The 21,204-nt window shown below is 39.0% G+C and overlaps 1 protein-coding gene across 2 annotated transcripts in view; it reads right to left on the bottom strand.

Moving 5' to 3' along the window:
- Positions 1 to 505: 505 nt before the first annotated feature.
- The window catches only part of LOC121386427 (follistatin-related protein 1-like), a 30,844-nt gene continuing 10,145 nt past the window's right edge, over positions 506 to 21,204 (bottom strand). The window contains exons 4-11 of one of the 2 annotated variants that reach the window (XM_041517318.1): positions 14,714 to 14,929; positions 12,055 to 12,222; positions 10,956 to 11,103; positions 8,917 to 9,029; positions 7,346 to 7,409; positions 4,421 to 4,494; positions 2,307 to 2,485; positions 506 to 1,480 (exon numbers count right to left, since the gene is read on the bottom strand). In XM_041517318.1, the coding sequence (XP_041373252.1) occupies positions 1,463 to 1,480; positions 2,307 to 2,485; positions 4,421 to 4,494; positions 7,346 to 7,409; positions 8,917 to 9,029; positions 10,956 to 11,103; positions 12,055 to 12,222; positions 14,714 to 14,929 (980 nt within the window). In that variant the 3' untranslated portion in view covers positions 506 to 1,462. The remainder of the gene's footprint in view (positions 1,481 to 2,306; positions 2,486 to 4,420; positions 4,495 to 7,345; positions 7,410 to 8,916; positions 9,030 to 10,955; positions 11,104 to 12,054; positions 12,223 to 14,713; positions 14,930 to 21,204) is intronic. The other variant, XM_041517319.1, reaches the window with a different exon arrangement.

Here is a 21,204-nt window from a genome sequence, read left to right as displayed (position 1 = left end):
ACTGGGGTTCATCCCAACCCGATTAAAAAACACAAAATGCATGGTTATAATGAAACCACAATAATCCACCTTTAAAGGCATATTGTCACAGACCACTGACCTATTTAAAGGCATATTGTCACAGACCACTGACCTATTTAATGGTCTAACAAAGTATTACTTGAACAAAATTAATTTGATTTGTCCGTAAATGAACTTTATTCAACCATCTTTATAACCACCATACTCCATTTATTAATGATATTTTGTAAAACATAATTGAATTATGGCAATGGTCCATAATTCAAAAACTAAAATTGCTGAGAGGGTTGACATGGATTTCAATCCATCATGGTTCAGTTAAGGTGATGCGATAGCTAAATTTGGTTTCCAACAATTAATGTAATTTTTATTTATTATCCATTTTTAGAGAAATAAGGTTCTTAAATCCGTGACAGTATGCCTTTAATCTAAATATCTTTGAATAAATATCATGTTGGTGACAACAGAACAAACGATGTTGATATTTGTTACGAAATGTTTATTATGATAAGAAAAGAGATAACAAAAGTGACAGATGTGAAGAAACAAACAACAAACACAATAACATGATGACGTATACCCTCGTAACTGACACAAACAACACCAATGAAAAATGCTGTAGATTTCAACACAAATACTTTGTGTTTTATTTCCACATTTTATTAACAAATATTTGTGCTTTACATTTCATCAACAAATATTCTTTATATTAATTTTCATCAACATATATTTATGTTTTACATTTTATCAACTGGGATTTTGTAATTTCACAAACTTCCTTTTCAGTTCATCAAACTATTCTTTTACATTTCATCAACAAATGATTTCATTACATGTTATGAATAAACTATTTTGTTTTATATTTAACTGATAAACTATTCCTTTACATTCATCAGTAAATTATTTCTTTACAATTAACTGATAAACTATTTTTTTACATTTCATCAATAAACTATTCCTTTACATTTCATCGATAAACTATTCCTTTACATTTCATTGATAAACTATTACTGTACATTTCATTAATAAACTATTCCTTTACATTTCATCGATAAACTATTCCTTTACAGTTCATCAATAAACTATTCCTTTACAGTTCATTAAACTATTCCTTTACAGTTCATCATTAAACTATTCCTGTACAGTTCATCATCTACAACAAAATTTGAAAACACCTTCAGTTTCACATCTCCTCCTGTTCTAAGACTGTTCCCTCAAATTCCTCTTCCTTTCTTCTTTACATTTCACCACAAAAACTAATAGAACAGACTAACCTCACTTCTCAAGAGCTATGTAAAAAGTGTACGTGTCTGCGTAAAAGAGGTCCTATGGCAAGTTTAAATTGCTACTGCTATCCACATTACCAAATCATCTGACGATCTGCTACAAAACCTTTCTTAATTCAAAATGGCTAACTCTGTACAGCAAATGAGATGGAACATCAAGGAGACTCGTCGCCCTGGAAATGAAACAAAAATACTCATTGACTGGTTAATTTCATCAACTCAGTGCTTGCAGGAAATTCCAACTAATGATACATCTTCCTGAGCTACATGTATTGCCAGCAGGTTTTTCTGCCTCCTTATTTCATCCTAATTATTAATAATAAAAAACCTTTTATTTCCGTGCTTATTAAGGTTCAATCACGCTGTCCTGGGCACATACCTCAGCTATCTGGGCTGTCTGTCTCTTCAGGACAGTGGGTTAGTCATTAGTGAGAGAGAAGTGGGTGTAGTGGTCTTACACCTAACCACTGAGTCGTTGAAACTCGCTCTAGGTGGGAGCCGGTACCGGGCTGTGAACCCTGTACCTACCAGCCTTGTGTCTGATGGCTTAACCACAACACCACCGAGGCCCAGATATTATTAATAATTAAAATCACTGAATATGGATATGCATTATGCAGAGTAGAGGACTTTAGACTGTGGTGAGTGAATTTTTTAGGATTCGAGACATGCTTCAGTGGGAAATATATTTACACAAACAAAATTTACTTTGAGCACAGAGGTTTTAACCCCTGACCCCCCACCCCTCTGTGATTACCTACCTGTGTGTGATGATATACCTGTGTGTGATGAATTACCTGTGTGTGTGATGGCATACCTGTGTATGATGACCTACCTGTGTGTGATTACACACCTGTGTGAGTGATGACCTACCTGTATGTGATGACCTACCTGGGTGTGATTACATGCCTGTGTGTGATGACCTACCTGGGTGTGATGAACTACCTGTGTGTGATTACCTACCTGTGTGTGATGACCTACCTGTGTGTGATTACCTACCTGTGTGTGACTGGTCTCTGACTGCAGGTTGTTCAGTTCATGTAGAATGTCGTCCCCGCTCTGTATGTGAGCCACTTCATCCTGCACCGCTCGCACCAGCACCACCTCACTGGCCTTGAACCCACTCAGCAACTGCTCCCTCTGCTGGAGGGAGGGGAGAGAACCCTGCTGAACTGGACCTGGCAGGACAAATTAAAGACATTTGTAAATTAAACATTAACAGCTCCTCCCTCTGCTGGGGGGGGGGGGGGGGGGGGGGGGGGAGAGAACCCTTCTAGACTGCACCTGGTTGGACAAATTAAAAACACATTTGTAAATTAAACATTAACAGCTCCTCCCTCTGCTGGAGGTGGGGGGGGGGGTTAGGGGAGAGAACCCTGCTGGACTCTGGACCTGGTAGGACAAATGAAAAATAATTAATAAATTAAGCATTAACAGCTCCTTGTGGAGAAAGTTAAAGTTTGTTTTGTTTAATGACACCACTAGAGCACATTGATTTATTAATCATCGGCTATTGGATCTCAAACATATGGTTAGTCCGACTCGTAGTCATCAGAGGAAACCCGTTACAGTATTGTTAATGCAGCAAGGGATCTCTTATTATGCACTTTTCCATAGACAGGAAAGCACATACCACGGCCTTTGTTCAGTTGTCCCTGTGGAGAAAGCGGATAAATTAAGATAAGATAAGATAAGATAAGATAAGATAAACTTTATTGCGTACAAACATTCCACATTTGGAAATGGGTGCAAAACATATACCCTGTATTCTACTGGATATACAGGCCTCGGTGGCGTAGTGGTTAGGCCATCGGTCTACAGGCTGGTAGGTACTGGGTTCGGATCCCAGTCGAGGCATGGGATTTTTAATCCAGATACCGACTCCAAACCCTGAGTGAGTGCTCCGCAAGGCTCAGTGGGTAGGTGTAAACCACTTGCACCGACCAGTGATCCATAGCTAGTTCAACAAAGGCCATGGTTTGTGCTATCCTGCCTGTGGGAAGTGCAAATAAAAGATCCCTTGCTGCCTGTCGTAAAAAGAGTAGCCTATGTGGCGACAGCGGGTTTCCTCTAAAAAACAGTGTCAGAATGACCATATGTTTGATGTCCTATAGCCGATGATAAGATAAAAACAGTGTCAGAATGACCATATGTTTGATGTCCTATAGCCGATGATAAGATAAAAACAGTGTCAGAATGACCATATGTTTGATGTCCTATAGCCGATGATAAGATAAAAAAACAATGTGCTCTAGTGGCGTTGTTAAATAAAACAAACTTTACTCTCTGTTTTTTGCATATTAATGTTGCCTTAATTTTTCATTGTTAGTATGTGTTACTGCTCCATGATGTTGAAATAGTTTGTTTTGCTTAATGACACCACTAGAGCACATTGGTTTATTAATCATTAGCTATTGAATGTCAAACATGTGGTAATTCTGACATTTAGTCTTAGAGAGGAAACCCGCTACAATGTTCCACTAGTAGCAGAGGAATCTTTTACATGCACCATCCCACAGACAGGACAGCACATACCACATCCTTTGATATATCAGTCGTGGTGCACTGGCTGGAACGAGAAATACCCCAATGTGGCCACCGATGGGGATTGATCCTAGATCGACCACATATCAAGCGAGCGCTTAAAATTTACCACTGGTCTACGTCCCACATATTGAAATAGGTGCAGGGAACAAGATTTAATTTAGTTAGTAGAGCACATACCAGAGGTGCCAGAGTCATGAGGTGCCTGAGTCATGAGGTGCCAGAGTCATGAGGTGCCTGAGTCATGAGGTGCCTGAGTCATGAGGTGCCAGAGTCATGAGGTGCCTGAGTCATGAGGTGCCCGAGTCATGAGGTGCCTGAGCCATGACGTGCCCGAGTCATGAGGTTCATGAGGTGCCCGAGTCATGAGGTGCCCGAGTCATGAGGTGCCTGAGTCATATGACTGAACCTAAGCAGGTTTTAACCCATCTCAATCAGTGTCCTTTGACAGTTATACCAAAGGCCAAAAGTAATGATATGTTCTGTCCTATAGAAAAGTGCATATAAAAGTTACTAACAGAAAAAATCCATTTACAGTGTGAGTAAGAAATACTGTAACTAGGTCTTACCGGGAATCGCTCCATCCGCCGACTGGTGAGTACAGGGCACTCCTGTACACACCCAGTCTCCACACGCACACACACTGAAAATAAACAACAGTGATACATTATTTATTACACCCAGTCTCCACACGCACATACACTGAAAATAAACAATGGTGATACTTTATTAATTACACCCAGTCTCCACATGCGCACACACTGAAAATAAACAATGGTCATACTTTATTAATTACACCCAATCTCCACATGAGTACACACTGAAAATAAACAACGGTGATACTTTATTTATTACACCCAGTCTCCACACACACATACACTGAAAATAAACAATGGTGATACTTTATTAATTACACCCAGTCTCCACACGCACATACACTGAAAATAAACAATGGTGATACTTTATTAATTACACCCAATCTCCACATGAGTACACACTGAAAACAAACAACAGTGATACTTTATTAATTACACCCAGTCTCCACACACACACACTGAAAATAAACAACGGTGATACTTTATTTATTACACCCAGTCTCCACACATACACACACTGAAAATAAACAACGGTGATACTTTATTTATTACACCCAGTCTCCACACATACACACACTGAAAATAAACAATGGTGATACTTTATTTATTACACCCAGTCTCCACATGCACACACACTGAAAATAAACAACTGTGATACTTCATTTATTACACCCAGTCTCCACACGCACACACACTGAAAATAAACAACGGTGATACTTTATTTATTACACCCAGTCTCCACATGAGCACACACTGAAAACAAACAACAGTGATACTTTATTAATTACACCCAGTCTCCACACACACACACACTGAAAATAAACAACGGTGATACTTTATTTATTACACCCAGTCTCCACACATACACACACTGAAAATAAACAATGGTGATACTTTATTTATTACACCCAGTCTCCACACGCACACACACTGAAAATAAACAATGGTGATATGTTATTTATTACACCCAGTCTCCACATGCACACACACTGAAAATAAACAACTGTGATACTTCATTTATTACACCCAGTCTCCACACACACACACACTGAAAATAAACAACGGTGATACTTTATTTATTACACCCAGTCTCCACACACACTGAAAATAAACAATGGTGATACTTTATTTATTACACCTAGTCTCCATACGCACACACACACTGAAAATAAACAAGGGTGATACTTTATTTATTACACCCAGTCTCCACACGCACACACACTGAAAATAAACAATGGTGATACTTTATTAATTACACCCAGTCTCCACACACACACACTGAAAATAAACAACGGTGATACTTTATTTATTACACCCAGTCTCCACACATACACACACTGAAAATAAACAATGGTGATACTTTATTTATTACACCCAGTCTCCACACGCACACACACTGAAAATAAACAATGGTGATATGTTATTTATTACACCCAGTCTCCACATGCACACACACTGAAAATAAACAACGGTGATACTTCATTTATTACACCCAGTCTCCACACACACTGAAAATAAACAATGGTGATACTTTATTTATTACACCTAGTCTCCATACGTACACACACACTGAAAATATACAAGGGTGATACTTTATTTATTACACCCAGTCTCCACACACACTGAAAATAAACAACGGTGATACGTTATTTATTACACCCAGTCTCCACACACACACACACACTGAAAGTAAACAACGGTGATACTTTATTTATTACACCCAGTCTCCACACGCACACACACTGAAAATAAACAATGGTGATACTTTATTTATTACATCCAGTCTCCACACACACTAAAAATAAACAACGGTGACACTTTATTTATTACACCCAGTCTCCACACACACACATACTGAAAATAAACAATGGTGATACTTTATTTATTACACCTAGTCTCCATACGCACACACACTGAAAATAAACAACGGTGATACTTTATTTATTACACCCAGTCTCCACACACACTGAAAATAAACAATGGTGATACTTTATTTATTACACCTAGTCTCCATACGCACACACACTGAAAATAAACAACAGTGATACTTTATTTATTACACCCAGTCTCCACACACACTAAAAATAAACAACGGTGATACTTTATTTATTACACCCAGTCTCCACACGCACACACACTGAAAATAAACAACGGTGATACTTTATTTATTACACCCAGTCTCCACACGCACACACACTGAAAATAAACAACGGTGATACTTTATTTATTACATTCAGTCTCACAAAATAATAAAAATTATGTGAGTTTCTCTGTTTCATGCCGTACATGTATGTATTATCCATTTTCCATCCCAATACTATTCCTGAAGTTTGGCATACATGTATGTACTATTCACCAAATTGCAGAATTTTCTCTTGTAAACTTTAGTTTGAGACATCTGAAACTGGGTCCAAGAAACAAATGTGATATTTGGTACTCTACCATTGTTGACATAGTAAGCACAATGTTTAGGGAAGCCCAAATCTGTTTTTCACATACAAGCGTAGAGATAGCCACTCAGTACAGAGGTGGATCTGGGGGGGGGGGGGGGGGGGGGGGGAGGGAACAAGGGAGACTGTCCCCATAAAAAATAGTGGGTTTTTTTCCAGCTTTAAAAAAAAAAATGCATTAGGTTGTCGATTTCACAAGTCGGTCCCATTACCTTTTTTTCCTTAACCCACTTCCCCCACCCAATAATAATTCATGCATCCGCCCCTGTTGTAATAGGTTAAAAGTTAAAGTAATTCTGAGATATGCTTTTTTATCTTTGGTTGATTTCATGTAAAATGATTCTATATATTTTACTGATTCACTAAAAGAATGAACTATTGAAATATAGGAGAATGTGAAATACCACAACATTAGAAACAAATGGGATGTTGTAGACTGACAACGTACCAAGTGTTGCACTCAACGACCGTCCGCACTCCGTCTGAGTATTTCTTGTCTTCTAGAGAACACTCTGCAAAAAGAAATAAAAACCTGTGAACTTCAGTATTCCGACTGTGTTTTAGTGTTATATTTTGAGAAAACACTCTAGAAAAGATAACAAAAAGATAACAATCTGAACCACGGTAATTGTGAGATAAAGATATACATACATGTACACTTTTTATAACTACATTGTATGTTAAACAAACAACAAAAAATAATAATAATAAATTTTTAAAGAAAAGCTTAATCAGCTATTTTGTCAAAAAACTGATGGGAAATGGCAGGTGTGAGGTATGGGTGGGCATAAGAGACAAGCACCGGTTATAGTTGGATAGATGAGGACTGGGATGTGGAGGTGGAAAGCAAAAGAAGTTGAAAGACAGAAAGAGCTGTCATAATGACTAATGAGGGTGGGTTAATGACAGATGATGATGATGGTGGTGGTGGTGGTGGCGGTGGTGGTGATGGTGGTGATGATGATGGTGGTGATGATGGTGGTGATGATGTGGTGGTGATGATGATGTGGTAGTGATGATGATGTGGTGGTGATGATGATGGTGGTGGTGGTGATGGTGATGGTGGTGATGATGGTGGTGATGATGGTGATGGTGGTAGTGATGGTGATGGTGGTGATGATGGTGGTGGTGGTGGTGGTGGTGATGGTGATGATGGTGGTGGTGGTGGTGGTGGTGGTGGTGATGATGGAGATGGTGGTGATGGTGGTGATGATGGTGATGATGGTGGTGGTGATGGTGATGATGGTGGTGATGGTGATGGTGGTGATGGTGATGGTGGTGATGGTGGTGGTGGTGGTGGTGGTGATTTGATGGTGATGGTGATGGTGGTGGTGATGATGGTGGTGATGATGATGATGGTGATGGTGGTGATGATGGTGGTGATGATGATGATGGTGATGGTGATGGTGGTGGTGATGGTGGTGATGATGATGATGGTGATAATGATGATGGTGATGATGATGGTGATGATGATGGTGATGATGATGGTGATGGTGATGATGATGGTGATGGTGATGATGATGGTGATGGTGATGGTGATGGTGGTGGTGATGATGGTGGTGATGATGATGATGGTGATGGTGGTGATGATGGTGGTGATGATGATGATGGTGATGGTGATGGTGGTGATGATGGTGGTGATGATGATGATGGTGGTGATGATGGTGGTGATGATGGTGGTGATGATGATGATGGTGATAATGAATGATGGTGATGGTGGTGGTGATGATGATGGTGATGATGATGATGACGGTGGTTGTGATGATGATGGCAGTGATGATGATGATGATGATGTTGTGGTGGCTGTGATGGTGGTGGTGATAGTGATAATATTGGTGGTGGTGGTGATGATGATGATGGTGGTGGTTGAGATGATGATCATGATGATGGTGATGGTGATGATGATAGTGATGATGATGGAGAAGTAGGAGAAGGAGGAGGAGGAAAAAACTCAAAAGCAGTAGGATTAAAAACTAAAACAGAATTGAGGTATATGAAATTATCAAGCTGATTCCTCACGCTTTGCTCTGGGTGTGAACTGTGGGTGAAGCAGATGCAGAAATTCTCGGAAATCTAGTGCCCAGTTTCCATCATGGTCCCCGAGGTTCACCAGAGCATCAACACACAAGCCCCTGAAAGGTCAGAGTTCAAACAATTTTAAGAGCAAATTTTTAAAAGCTATTTATCCCAAGTCACATGTTTAATAATTTAATTAAGATATGTTGAGATAGTTAGCCATGTTCATATCATTATTATTATTTATCCTGCAACCATTGTTTTTATTGACAGAATATGATGACAGATAAAGCAAAGTCATATCCGTATAGTAGCAGGGTATGACTTTTGACATCACCCATGTGACATCACACGCATAACTACATTACAAAATCACTCATTTGACCTCTAAGTCATCATACAATGTGGCTGAAATAACAGAAATAATAGTTTTTTCCCTTAATTTTTATGGTCTGCAGGATAAAGATAATACATGTAACTAGTTAATGACATCAGATAGCTGCTTTATCCTGTTCAGGCCGAATGAGAAATTCCACTCGGCAGAGCCTCACAGAATTTCTCATTCTTACCTTCACAGGATAAAGCAGATATGCGACATCATTAACTAGTTACCGGCCTCGGTGGCGTCGTGGCAGGCCATCGGTCTACAGGCTGGTAGGTACTGGGTTCGGATCCCAGTCGAGGCATGGGATTTTTAATCCAGATACCGACTCCAAACCCTGAGTGAGTGCTCCGCAAGGCTCAATGGGTAGGTGTAAACCACTTGCACCGACCAGTGATCCATAACTGGTTCAACAAAGGCCATGGTTTGTGCTATCCTGCCTGTGGGAAGTGCAAATAAAAGATCCCTTGCTGCCAATCGGAAGAGTAGCCCATGTAATGGCGACAGCGGGTTTCCTCTCAAAATCTGTGTGGTCCTTAACCATATGTCTGATGCCATATAACCGTAAATAAAATGTGTTGAGTGCGTCGTTAAATAAAACATTTCTTTCTTTCATTAACTAGTTATTCTCTATGTATTTTTATTCTGCATTTTAGACTTAAAAGTGTCGAAAAGAAACATATAGCACAGGCAACTAGCAGGACCAATAATATACAACTTCCAAGGGGGGTGTCTTATATTCAGTTATGGGGAGTGGTGCTCCCTGACCCACACCTCGGTTCAAACATCTAATCACAACAATCACTCTTCATTTTAAGGTCCATTACAGTTAACATCTTGAAAAATCAGCATTATTAAAGGGACATTACTGAGTTTGCTGCAATTTTTAATATGTTATCGACTAACAGAGACTTTTTAACGATTGTAATTGCATATCAAATATATTTTTCTGCATAAAATATTAGTGGCTGTAAATTAAACGTGTTTCTGACCATTCTAATATTTGTACTAGGTTAAATTTCATTTTATTTCCTAAACTACATGTATTGTTTTTTACGAAATTATTTGAAGAAATATTAAGATGATCAGAAACACGTTGAATATACAGACACTGATATTCTAAACAAGAACATATATTTAATATGTAAGTTTAATCGTAGAAATATTTTATTAGTCGGAAACACCTTACAATGCAGCAAAGTCAGGAATGTCCCTTTAAACTGTATGTTAGCTACAACTGATTCTATGGTAGCTACAATTCAGGGCTGTAGCTAGGAATTGTTGTTTGGGGGGTGGGGTGGGGGCAACAGAGTAGTTAATAGTCTAAAACTCCTTAAACCGTTAAGAAGAGTATTTCCTTTAAGTTTCTATAATTTTTTCCGGATTTTTTAAAGCCCTCATTGCCCCACCCCAACCCCTACTAGCTACGGACCTGCAAATAATACCATGGAGACAAAATGTCACAGTCCAAAAGGATAACAACCCCTGCAATTGCCCACAGCAATCGGCAATGCTGTGGAATATTTATTGTCTATATGTATATGGCTGTGGACAATATTTAATACTGTTTTCCACAACATATTTTTTGGCCATAGACATTTTCTTAATTGCAGTGGTTGGGATAATATGGTTACCATGGTAACTATGGTGTTATTCTTACCTGAGGACATGAGCTGTAGTGTCTGTGGACTTCGCAGATTCTTTTTTCTTCTCAGTACACTTGAGCAGTTCGTCAGCATCCAATCGGTTGTTGCGATCCAGGTCACACGTTTGGAAAAAGTCCAATGCCATGTCTTGGTATGATTTGCCTAAAACAAAGTAAGCACCAACAGTCAGTTTTATTATAACTTAAAGTTTGTTTTGTTTAACAACACCACTAGAGCACATTGACTAATTAATCATCGGCTATTGGATGTCAAACATTTGGTCATTCTGACACATAGTCATCAGAGAAAACCCGCTACATTTTTTTCCTAATGCAGCAAGGGATCTTTTATATGCACTTTCCTACAGAAAGGAAAGCATATACCACAGCCTTTGACCAGTTGTGGTGCAATGGTTGGAACGAGAAAAAAGCCCAAGCAGATGAATGGATCCACTGAGGTGATTTGATCCTGCGACGCAAGCACCTCAAACAAGCACTCAACTGACTGAGCTAAATCCCGCTAAGTCAGGTCAGAGTGTTTAACATGCACATTCAGAACAAGCTGTTGTAGCGCACGCCTGTCCTGGGCAGAGGTGCTGGCCTCAGCTGGCTCCTGCATCCAGGACAGGAAAGGGGTGGGGTGGGTTGGAGGGGTACCGCCTGCACTGGCAGGTGCAAGAGAGCACCAACAGTCCGACCATAGCCGGTAACAGGCGGAGGGTGGTATGGTGCTATGGAATTTGGAATGTCCCATAAGATTAAGCCAAAGAGAATGGGTGCACACTTTTGATGAAGGAAGTTAGGCGCAATTTTGAACGGTCAGCCGAAAGATAAAGATAGGGAGCTACGTATAGTTTTAGAGATTAGTAAGCTGAGAGTAGCTCGTTAATTGGACCTAGCTGGTGTTGATGTGTCTCCCTAGGTTGCCTATAGGGGCCCTTAAAAGGGCCTGATCTGTTCAGATCATGGCATGACAACCCAGGGGAGACTCGATGCAATCCCATTCTGTATTTTCTTGAATGTACATGTAGTACTATTACAAAGACAAAAGAGTAACATTTGGTACAGCCACTAAATGACAAGATCTATTTCAACCAATCAGCTGAGCTCTTACTTTTTACTTTAGCTAGGCGTCTGAGCCAATCAACAAAGAGCTGTCTGAGTTCGTCTCTCTGGACCTGATAACACACGAGAGGAAGACTCTCCACCACGGCCTTCACCTTCAGCTGGTCATCAGGAAGAGAGGGCAACTGGTCTTTGGGAAGAGACTTCAGCTGGTCTTCTGAAAAACACAAATCAATCATTAATTAACTAAAGTTTGTGTTGTTTAACGACATTACTAGAGCACATTGATTTATTAATCATCGGCTAATTGATGTCAAACATTTGGTAATTTTGACAATTAGTCTCAGACAGGAAACCTGCTACATTTTTTTCATTATAGTAGCAAGGGATATCGTTTTTATGCACCATCCCACAGACAGGATAGCACATACTTTGATATATACCAGACAGGGTGCACTGGCTGGAATGAGAAATAGCCGAATGGGCCCACCAACGGGGATCGACCCCATACCAACTGCACATCAAGTATTTTACCACTAGGCTATGTCCAGCTCCTTTATTAAACTATTCACAGAACTATTTATTCAGAGTTTTATTTGTGAGGGTCATGAGTTCAATTGTGTCTTAGTCCTCCTACAGATTCAATCTGAGGGGTATGAAATATTGCACTCCTTGTTTCGATAAACTGTACTACACTGATAAGTATTTTTTTTTATTCTTGGTATTTTGAAGAATGTGAATTTTTTTCACAAACAAGGGTCCATGCATGTTTATAAAACTTTAGAGTCCAGTCTCAATCTTTAATGACGTCACTCACATACAATTTGAATGTCATTGCCATGGCATTGCCATTAGTCTCAGGCTCTTTAAGTCTAGACTCTAAAAGTTTCATAAGCACTTTTGTTTTTGGGTGTCATGAGTGCAATGATATCAAGTCCATGGCAGAGCTCTCAAGTTGGAACTTTCGCAAGGAGTGAGATTTTGCCTGGTCGGAGTCCAACATCGTGAATCCGAATAAACCCGCACGGAAAACAAGCGCGCTGACAATTGGTCACAGTTCGAGATTCTGACCAATAAACAACGTGGACACCTATTATATGATTTTAATGCCCTATGATGCTTAACTGGGTCGGACGCCAGTTGCAGGCTTGTTTGTCGGTCATCAAGATCAAATGAACAACAAAAAATATATATGTATCATTTAAAAAAAACAAATTTGCTATAATGTTTAAAATGCGTGAGAAAATCTTGTACTGGCATGAGAGCATAACATGATGTTCAAGAAAGAAAAGAAAGAAAGGAATGTTTTATTTAACGACGCACTCAACACATTTTATTTACGGTTATATGGCGTCAGACATATGGTTAAGGACCACACAGATTTTGAGAGGAAACCCGCTGTCGCCATTACATGGGCTACTCTTCCGATTGGCAGCAAGGGATCTTTTATTTGCACTTCCCACAGGCAGGATAGCACAAACCATGGCCTTTGTTGAACCAGTTATGGATCACTGGTCGGTGCAAGTGGTTTACACCTACCCATTGAGCCTTGCGGAATACTCACTCAGGGTTTGGAGTCGGTATCTGGATTAAAAATCCCATGCCTTGACTGGGATCCGAACCCAGTACCTACCAGCCTGTAGACCGATGGCCTGCCACGATGCCACTGAGGCCGGTGACACGATGTTCAAATGCGTGAGGTGAGTCTTGACTGCACTGCCATGGATTCAATATCAAGAAATGGGACTTCCTGTGTAACACCAATTATTCTGAGTATTCTCGTGATACTGTATTTGTCTTCTTGTGGCATTTTCACACTCCACCACCTATTCCAGAGGCAGATCTAGGGGGGGCAGGGGCATGCCCTCCTAACCTTTGCAACAGTTATAATTTTATTATATTAATTTAAAAAAAAAAAAAATTATGATCTCCCCAAAAGTTCCCTTGGCATTCCACCTCATGTCATTGGGGCCCCCCTAAATGGATTTTCTGGATCCACCACTGTATGCTTATAAAACTTTACAGTCTTGACTCAAATCTCACATACAATATGCATTAATCTCAAACTGTAAATAAATCATTATTTCAAAATAGTTAACTTCAAAATCATCATTTCAAAATAGTTAACTTCAAAATCATCATTTCAAAATAGTTAACTTCAAAATCATCATTTCAACAGTTAATCTCAAAATCATCATTTCAACAGTTAATCTCAAAATCATCATTTCAACAGTTAATCTCAAAATCATCATTTCAATAGTTAACCTCAAAATCATTGGTTTGAAAGTCAACCTCAAAATCATAATTTTAACAGTTAACCTCAAAATCATCATTTCAAAATAGTTAACTTCAAAATCATCATTTCAACAGTTAATCTCAAAATCATCATTTCAACAGTTAACCTCAAAATTATCATTTCAAAATAGTTAACCTCAAAATCATAATTATTGCATCATTATATATATAACCTCAAAACAATGATTTTGGTGTAGTTAACCTCAAAATCATCATTTTGATTTAGTTAACCTCAACATCATCATTTGGACACAGTCAACCTTAACAATTATTTAACCTTAACTTTGACATATACATGTATGTAGTTAACCTCAACATCATCATTTGGACACAGTCAACCTTAACAATTATTTAACCTTAACTTTGACATATACATGTATGTAGTTAACCTCAACATCATCATTTGGACATACTTATGCAGGCTCTGCGATGTTTAAGACGAATTTTGCGATGTTCGACACACGCAATTCTGTGCAGCTCACATGGGTTATAATACGTCCGTCCGTCCGTCCCACACACGGCGTGGTGTCGTAGTGGACAGGTGAGTCGACACTCACACCTACGCGTGTCATCGCTGTGTTTGAAACATACCTCACCAGCAACACACCGAGTTGAACCACACTTCCGACCTACACGCAGTGACCAACAAAAACAAAACAACAAAACAAAACGGTTAAAACAAAAGAAAAAATTATTGTAAAATAAATTGTGAAATAATAATAAATAATATAAAGTTTGTGTTTTATCTGAAACAAAATGAAAAAATAAGTTTAACATAAATTGTGAACTTAAAATAAAATAAGAATATAAAGTTTGTTTTATGTGGTACAGGGGCAGATTATGGGGGTTCCCAGGTGCATGCCACCACCCCCACCCCCGTTTAAAAAAACTTTATTAAGTAGTGCTGATGTATGCATCAGTTTGAAACAGTTCACAATAAACAGTGTCTCTCTCTCTCTCTCTCTCCTCTCTCTCCCTCCCTCTCTCTCTCTCTCTCTCTCTCTCTCTCTCTCTCTCTCTCTCTCTCTCTCTCTCTCTCTCTCTCTCTCTCTCTCTCTCTCTCTGAGGTATCCTGTAAAATTTATAATTTCAAATTATAAACATTTACATATTGTTTCAGAAACCCCCCTTACCTATGGTGCTGCATTAGATCATTTTAACAGAGACAGAGACGACTTCAGATAGAGTCCAACCTGGCACCATGCCTCCCCTCCCCTATACCCATCCGACATTTGTATTTATTGCATTCCAAAGGTATTGATAATCATAATAATAATATGGTCAAAAGTGTTAAAAGTTAAATTTTGTTTTGTTTAACAACATCACTATAGCTGGGCCCCCAGAAAAAAAATCCGGAAAGCATTATAGAATTTTACCGGCCTCGGTGGTGTCATGGCAGGCCATCGGTCTACAGGCTGGTAGGTACTGGGTTCGGATCCCAGTCGAGGCATGGGATTTTTAATCCAGATACTGACTCCAAACCCTGAGTGAGTGCTCCGCAAGGCTCAATTGGTAGGTGTAAACCACTTGCACCGACCAGTGATCCATAACTGGTTCAACAAAGGCCATGGTTTGTGCTATCCTGTCTGTGGGAAGCGCAAATAAAAGATCCCTTGCTGCCAATCGGAAGAGTAGCCCATGTAGTGGCGACAGCGGGTTTCCTCTCAAAATCTGTGTCTGACGCCATATAACCGTAAATAAAATGTGTTGAGTGCGTCGTTAAATAAAACACTTATTTCTTTTTTCTTTCTTAACCGTTTAAGGAGTTTTAGACTACTCAGTTGTGCCCCCCTCCCCCTCTCCCCCCCCTCCTAAACAAAAAATCCTAGCTAAGGCCCTGTATAGAGCACAGCTAATGGTTGTCAAAAACAGTTGGTCATTCTGACATATTGTCTTAGAGAAGAAACCCGTTACATGTTTCCATTAGTAGCAAGGGATCTTTTATATGCTCCATCCCACAGTCTGGTTACAGCCTAATGTGCTTCTTGGCACGATCCAGGGGATTAAGTAAGTAATCCCACAGACAGGATAGGTCAAGTCAGGTCATAGGGTTTTACGTGCACATTCAGAGCAAGCTGTTGTAGCGCACGCCTGTCGTGGGCTCAATAGCCGGCCTTGGTTCCTCCGTCCATGACAGGAAAGGTGGGGGGTGGGGGGGGAGGAAACAGGATAGCACATGGCCTTTGATATATACCAGTCGTGATGCATTGGTTGGAACGAGAAATAACCCAATGTGCCTACCAACGGGGATTGATCCCAGACTGACAGTGCATCAAGCAAGTCTATGTCCTACCCACATTAAAACTGTTGTAGCCTGCATAAATTAATAGTGATACATCAAATAACAAAATTAAAATGTTTAGTATATAAAACCAAATCCAAAATAACTTAAAGAATAACTGAAATAAGGAAAACAAACAATAAATAACAAAATGATATGAAGAATTCAGGGCACGAACAACTGAGATATAAATTGCTGTACTTCGGGAGCATCGTCGACAGCACAAAAGTGTCGTCGGTAAAGCTTCTCAATGCGGGTACCGGCCTCGGTGGTGTCATGGTTAGGCCATCGGTCTACAGGCTGGTAGGTACTGGGTTCGGATCCCAGTCGAGGCATGGGATTTTTAATCCAGATACCGACTCCAAACCCTGAGTGAGTGCTCTGCAAGGCTCAATGGGTAGGTGTAAATCACTTGCACCGACCAGTGATCCATAACTGGTTCAACAAAGGCCATGGTTTGTGCTATCCTGTCTGTGTCAAGCGCAAATAAAAGATCCCTTGCTGCTAATTGGAAAGAGTAGCCCATGTAGTGGCGACAACGGGTTTCCTCTCCAAATCTGTGTGGTCCTTAACCATATGTCTGACGCCATATACCGTAACCATAAATAAAATGTGTTGAGTGTGTCGTTAAATAAAACATTTCTTTCTTTCTTTTCTCAATGTTGGCAAAATGTTTACACCTGGTGTACATTACCTGCCAGTATATAACATTAGTAAATTTAGCACATTAATTAAAATATGTCTACATACAGCAAAATCACCTTTTTGTCGTATTTATTCGCTGCCAAAGACCTTCTTTTTTTAAAATTACCATAGGGCAAATAATAGATGTCAAAAGGTAACCAATAAAAGAAGGAAGGAAATGTTTTATTTAACAACACTCAACACATTTTATTTATGGTTATATGGTTAAGGACCACACAGATAATAAGAGAGACAACCCGCTGTTGCCACCTCGTGGGCTACTCTTTTTGATCCTAGATCGATTGCACATCAGGTGAGCACTCTACCACTGAGCTATGTCCTGCCCTCCAAAGAGTGTTTTGAGTTTTTAAAAAGTAATAGCTATGTTACAGTTTAAGTACACCCAGAGCAAAATACTGTCATCTTCATGTGTCGGTTATGCCAATTCAAATGGCCGTGAATCGCCAATCAGTTACCTGGTGAACTGTGGCATGTTCTCATTCACTTTACCACGTATCAAAGAAACTGTTCTTTAATGAACTGCAAGAAATATTTTACTTTTATATTTTATTCTGCTTATAAACTTACAGGATGAGCTGGAAATAGTGTCAGTAAAATATAAGTTTCAATGCAAGTTTAAGTTGTGCTATAGGCACATATACTACCAACTGTCAGCAGAAAGTTGGTCGACTCAACGGTTGTGTTGCAATTTCCTGAATTCCCGATTTACGACGGTTATACAATGAAAATCGAGTTGTAAGAGCGCTCAGACTAGCAAACGAACAGTCGTAAAAATTTGCCAACTTTGTGTTGGCAGTTGGTAGTGTGAGCCTAGCATTAACTGAATAGGTTATACCCATGTAATTTATGAAAGTGAACAATCAGTTACCTCAGTAACAAAAAACATGTGAATAGACTTGCGGTTACCTACATGTATATACAGTGAAACCCCTCTAAACCGGACACCCTTGGGACCAAGACAAATGTCCGGCTTTAAGAGGTTAAGTTCTGTCCTGGGCCCTGTTCCACGAAGTGATCTTAGCCCTAAGATCAACTTAAGTACATAGGGTAGCTATGCGTCTACGGTAATCTTAGGGCTAAGATCAACTTAAGTACATAGGGTAGCTATGCGCCTACGGTAATCTTAGGGCTAAGATCAACTTAAGTACATAGGGTAGCTATGCGCCTACGGTAATCTTAGGGCTAAGATCAACTTAAGTACATAGGGTAGCTATGCGCCTACGGTAATCTTAGGGCTAAGATCAACTTAAGTACATAGGGTAGCAATGCCCCTACGGTAATCTTAGGGCTAAGATCAACTTAAGTACATAGGGTAGCAATGCCCCTACGGTAATCTTAGGGCTAAGATCAACTTAAGTACATAGGGTAGCTATGCGCCTACGGTAATCTTAGGGCTAAGATCAACTTAAGTACATAGGGTAGCTATGCGCCTACGGTAATCTTAGCCCTAAGATCAACTTAAGTACATAGGGTAGCTATGCGCCTACGGTAATCTTAGCCCTAAGATCAACTTAAGTACATAGGGTAGCTATGCCCCTACGGTAATCTTAGGGCTAAGATCAACTTAAGTACATAGGGTAGCTATGCGCCTACGGTAATCTTAGGGCTAAGATCAACTTAAGTACATAGGGTAGCTATGCGCCTACGGTAATCTTAGGGCTAAGATCAACTTAAGTACATAGGGTAGCTATGCACCTACGGTAATCTTAGGGCTAAGATCAACTTAAGTACATAGGGTAGCTATGCCCCTACGGTAATCTTAGGGCTAAGATCAACTTAAGTACATAGGGTAGCTATGCGCCTACGGTAATCTTAGGGCTAAGATCAACTTAAGTACATAGGGTAGCTATGCCCCTACGGTAATCTTAGGGCTAAGATCAACTTAAGTACATAGGGTAGCTATGCGCCTACGGTAATCTTAGGGCTAAGATCAACTTAAGTACATAGGGTAGCTATGCGCCTACGGTAATCTTAGGGCTAAGATCAACTTAAGTACATAGGGTAGCTATGCGCCTACGGTAATCTTGGGGCTAAGATCACTTCGTGGAACAGGGCCCTGGTTTTTAAAAAGGGACTGGATAAAATGTCTGGTTTTCAGGAAATTCCGATTTACAGAGGGTCTGATCTTGAGAGGTTTCACCGTAGATTTTGAAATAGTCTCGCACGATCAGATAGCTCAATTTCTCATTTTGTCAATGCACAAATTGTCTACATAATTTTAGGTAATACAGACATAACAGGAAGAAGATAATTTCTTCAATTTATAATGACAGAATCAATGTTGACATAAATCAATATTTGTATTGAGAATGAAAGCCTTTGCCAAACAAAACACAAGAGAATTAATAACTGGTTTTTCTCTTCAGTTAATGTTACAGATAATTGCATGCATGCATTTCAAAAGACTATTGATTTCTGCATGTAAATGTATTGCAATACTAGAAAGTGATCCATATCTGCAATTTATGATGACAAAAATCAAAAGCCTCAGGCACACATTTATAAAAGGGACTGTCTTGATCATCATATTCTGTCCGTTGCAGGATAAAAAAAGTTTATATTGTTTAATGACACCACTAGAGCACATTGATTTATTAATCATCGGTTATTGGATGTCAAACATCTGGTAATTTTGACATATAGTCTTAGAGAGGAAACCCACTACATTTTTCAATTAGCAAAGGATTTTTTTTTTATATGCACCACCCCACAGACAGGATAGCACATACCACAGTCTTTGATATACTAGTTGTAGATAACTGGCTGGAACGAAAAATAACTCCTGTGGGTCCACCGACAGGGATCGATCCCAAATCGAACACGCATCAGGCAAGTGCTTTACCACAAGGCTACATCCCGCCCCTTTGTAGGATAAATAACATTTTATTATATGGGTAGTGGGTAATAACATTTTATTACATGGGTAGTGGGTAATAACATTTTATTATATGGGTAGTGGGTAGTAACATTTTATTATATGGGTAGTGGGTAATAACATTTTATTACATGGGTAGTGGGTAATAACATTTTATTATATGGGTAGTGGGTAATAACATTTTATTATATGGGTAGTGGGTAATAACATTTTATTATATGGGTAGTGGGTAGTAACATTTTATTATATTCGTAGTGGGTAGTAACATTTTATTATATTCGTAGTGGGTAATAACATTTTATTATATGGGTAGTGGGTAATAACATTTTATTATATGCGTAGTGGGTAGTAACATTTTATTATATGCGTAGTGGGTAGTAACATTTTATAATATGCGTAGTGGGTAGTAACATTTTATTATATGGGTAGTGGGTAATAACATTTTATTATATGGGTAGTGGATAATAACATTTTATTATATGCGTAGTGGGTAGTAACATTTTATAATATGCATAGTGGGTAGTAACATTTTATTATATGGGTAGTGGGTAATAACATTTTATTATATGGGTAGTGGGTAATAACATTTTATTATATGCGTAGTGGGTAGTAACATTTTATTATATTCGTAGTGGGTAGTAACATTTTATTATATGAGTAGTGGATAACAACATTTTATTATATGAGTAGTGGATAATAACATTTTATTATATGAGTAGTGGATAACATTTTATTATATGAGTAGTGGATAATAACATTTTATTATATGGGTAGTGGATAATAACATTTTATTATATGAGTAGTGGATAATAACATTTTATTATATGGGTAGTGGATAATAACATTTTATTATATGAGTAGCGGATAATAACATTTTATTATATGAGTAGTGGGTAACAACATTTTATTATATCAGTAGTGGATAACAACATTTTATTATATGAGTAGTGGATAATAACATTTTATTATATGAGTAGTGGATAATGACATTTTATTATATGGGTAGTGGGTCTACATTTTGTATAACTAATAATGGCCTATGT

The sequence above is a fragment of the Gigantopelta aegis genome, chromosome 12 (assembly GCF_016097555.1).
Source record: "Gigantopelta aegis isolate Gae_Host chromosome 12, Gae_host_genome, whole genome shotgun sequence".
NCBI lineage: Eukaryota > Metazoa > Mollusca > Gastropoda > Neomphalida > Peltospiridae > Gigantopelta > Gigantopelta aegis.
This window is presented reverse-complemented; position numbering and strand designations above follow the sequence as displayed.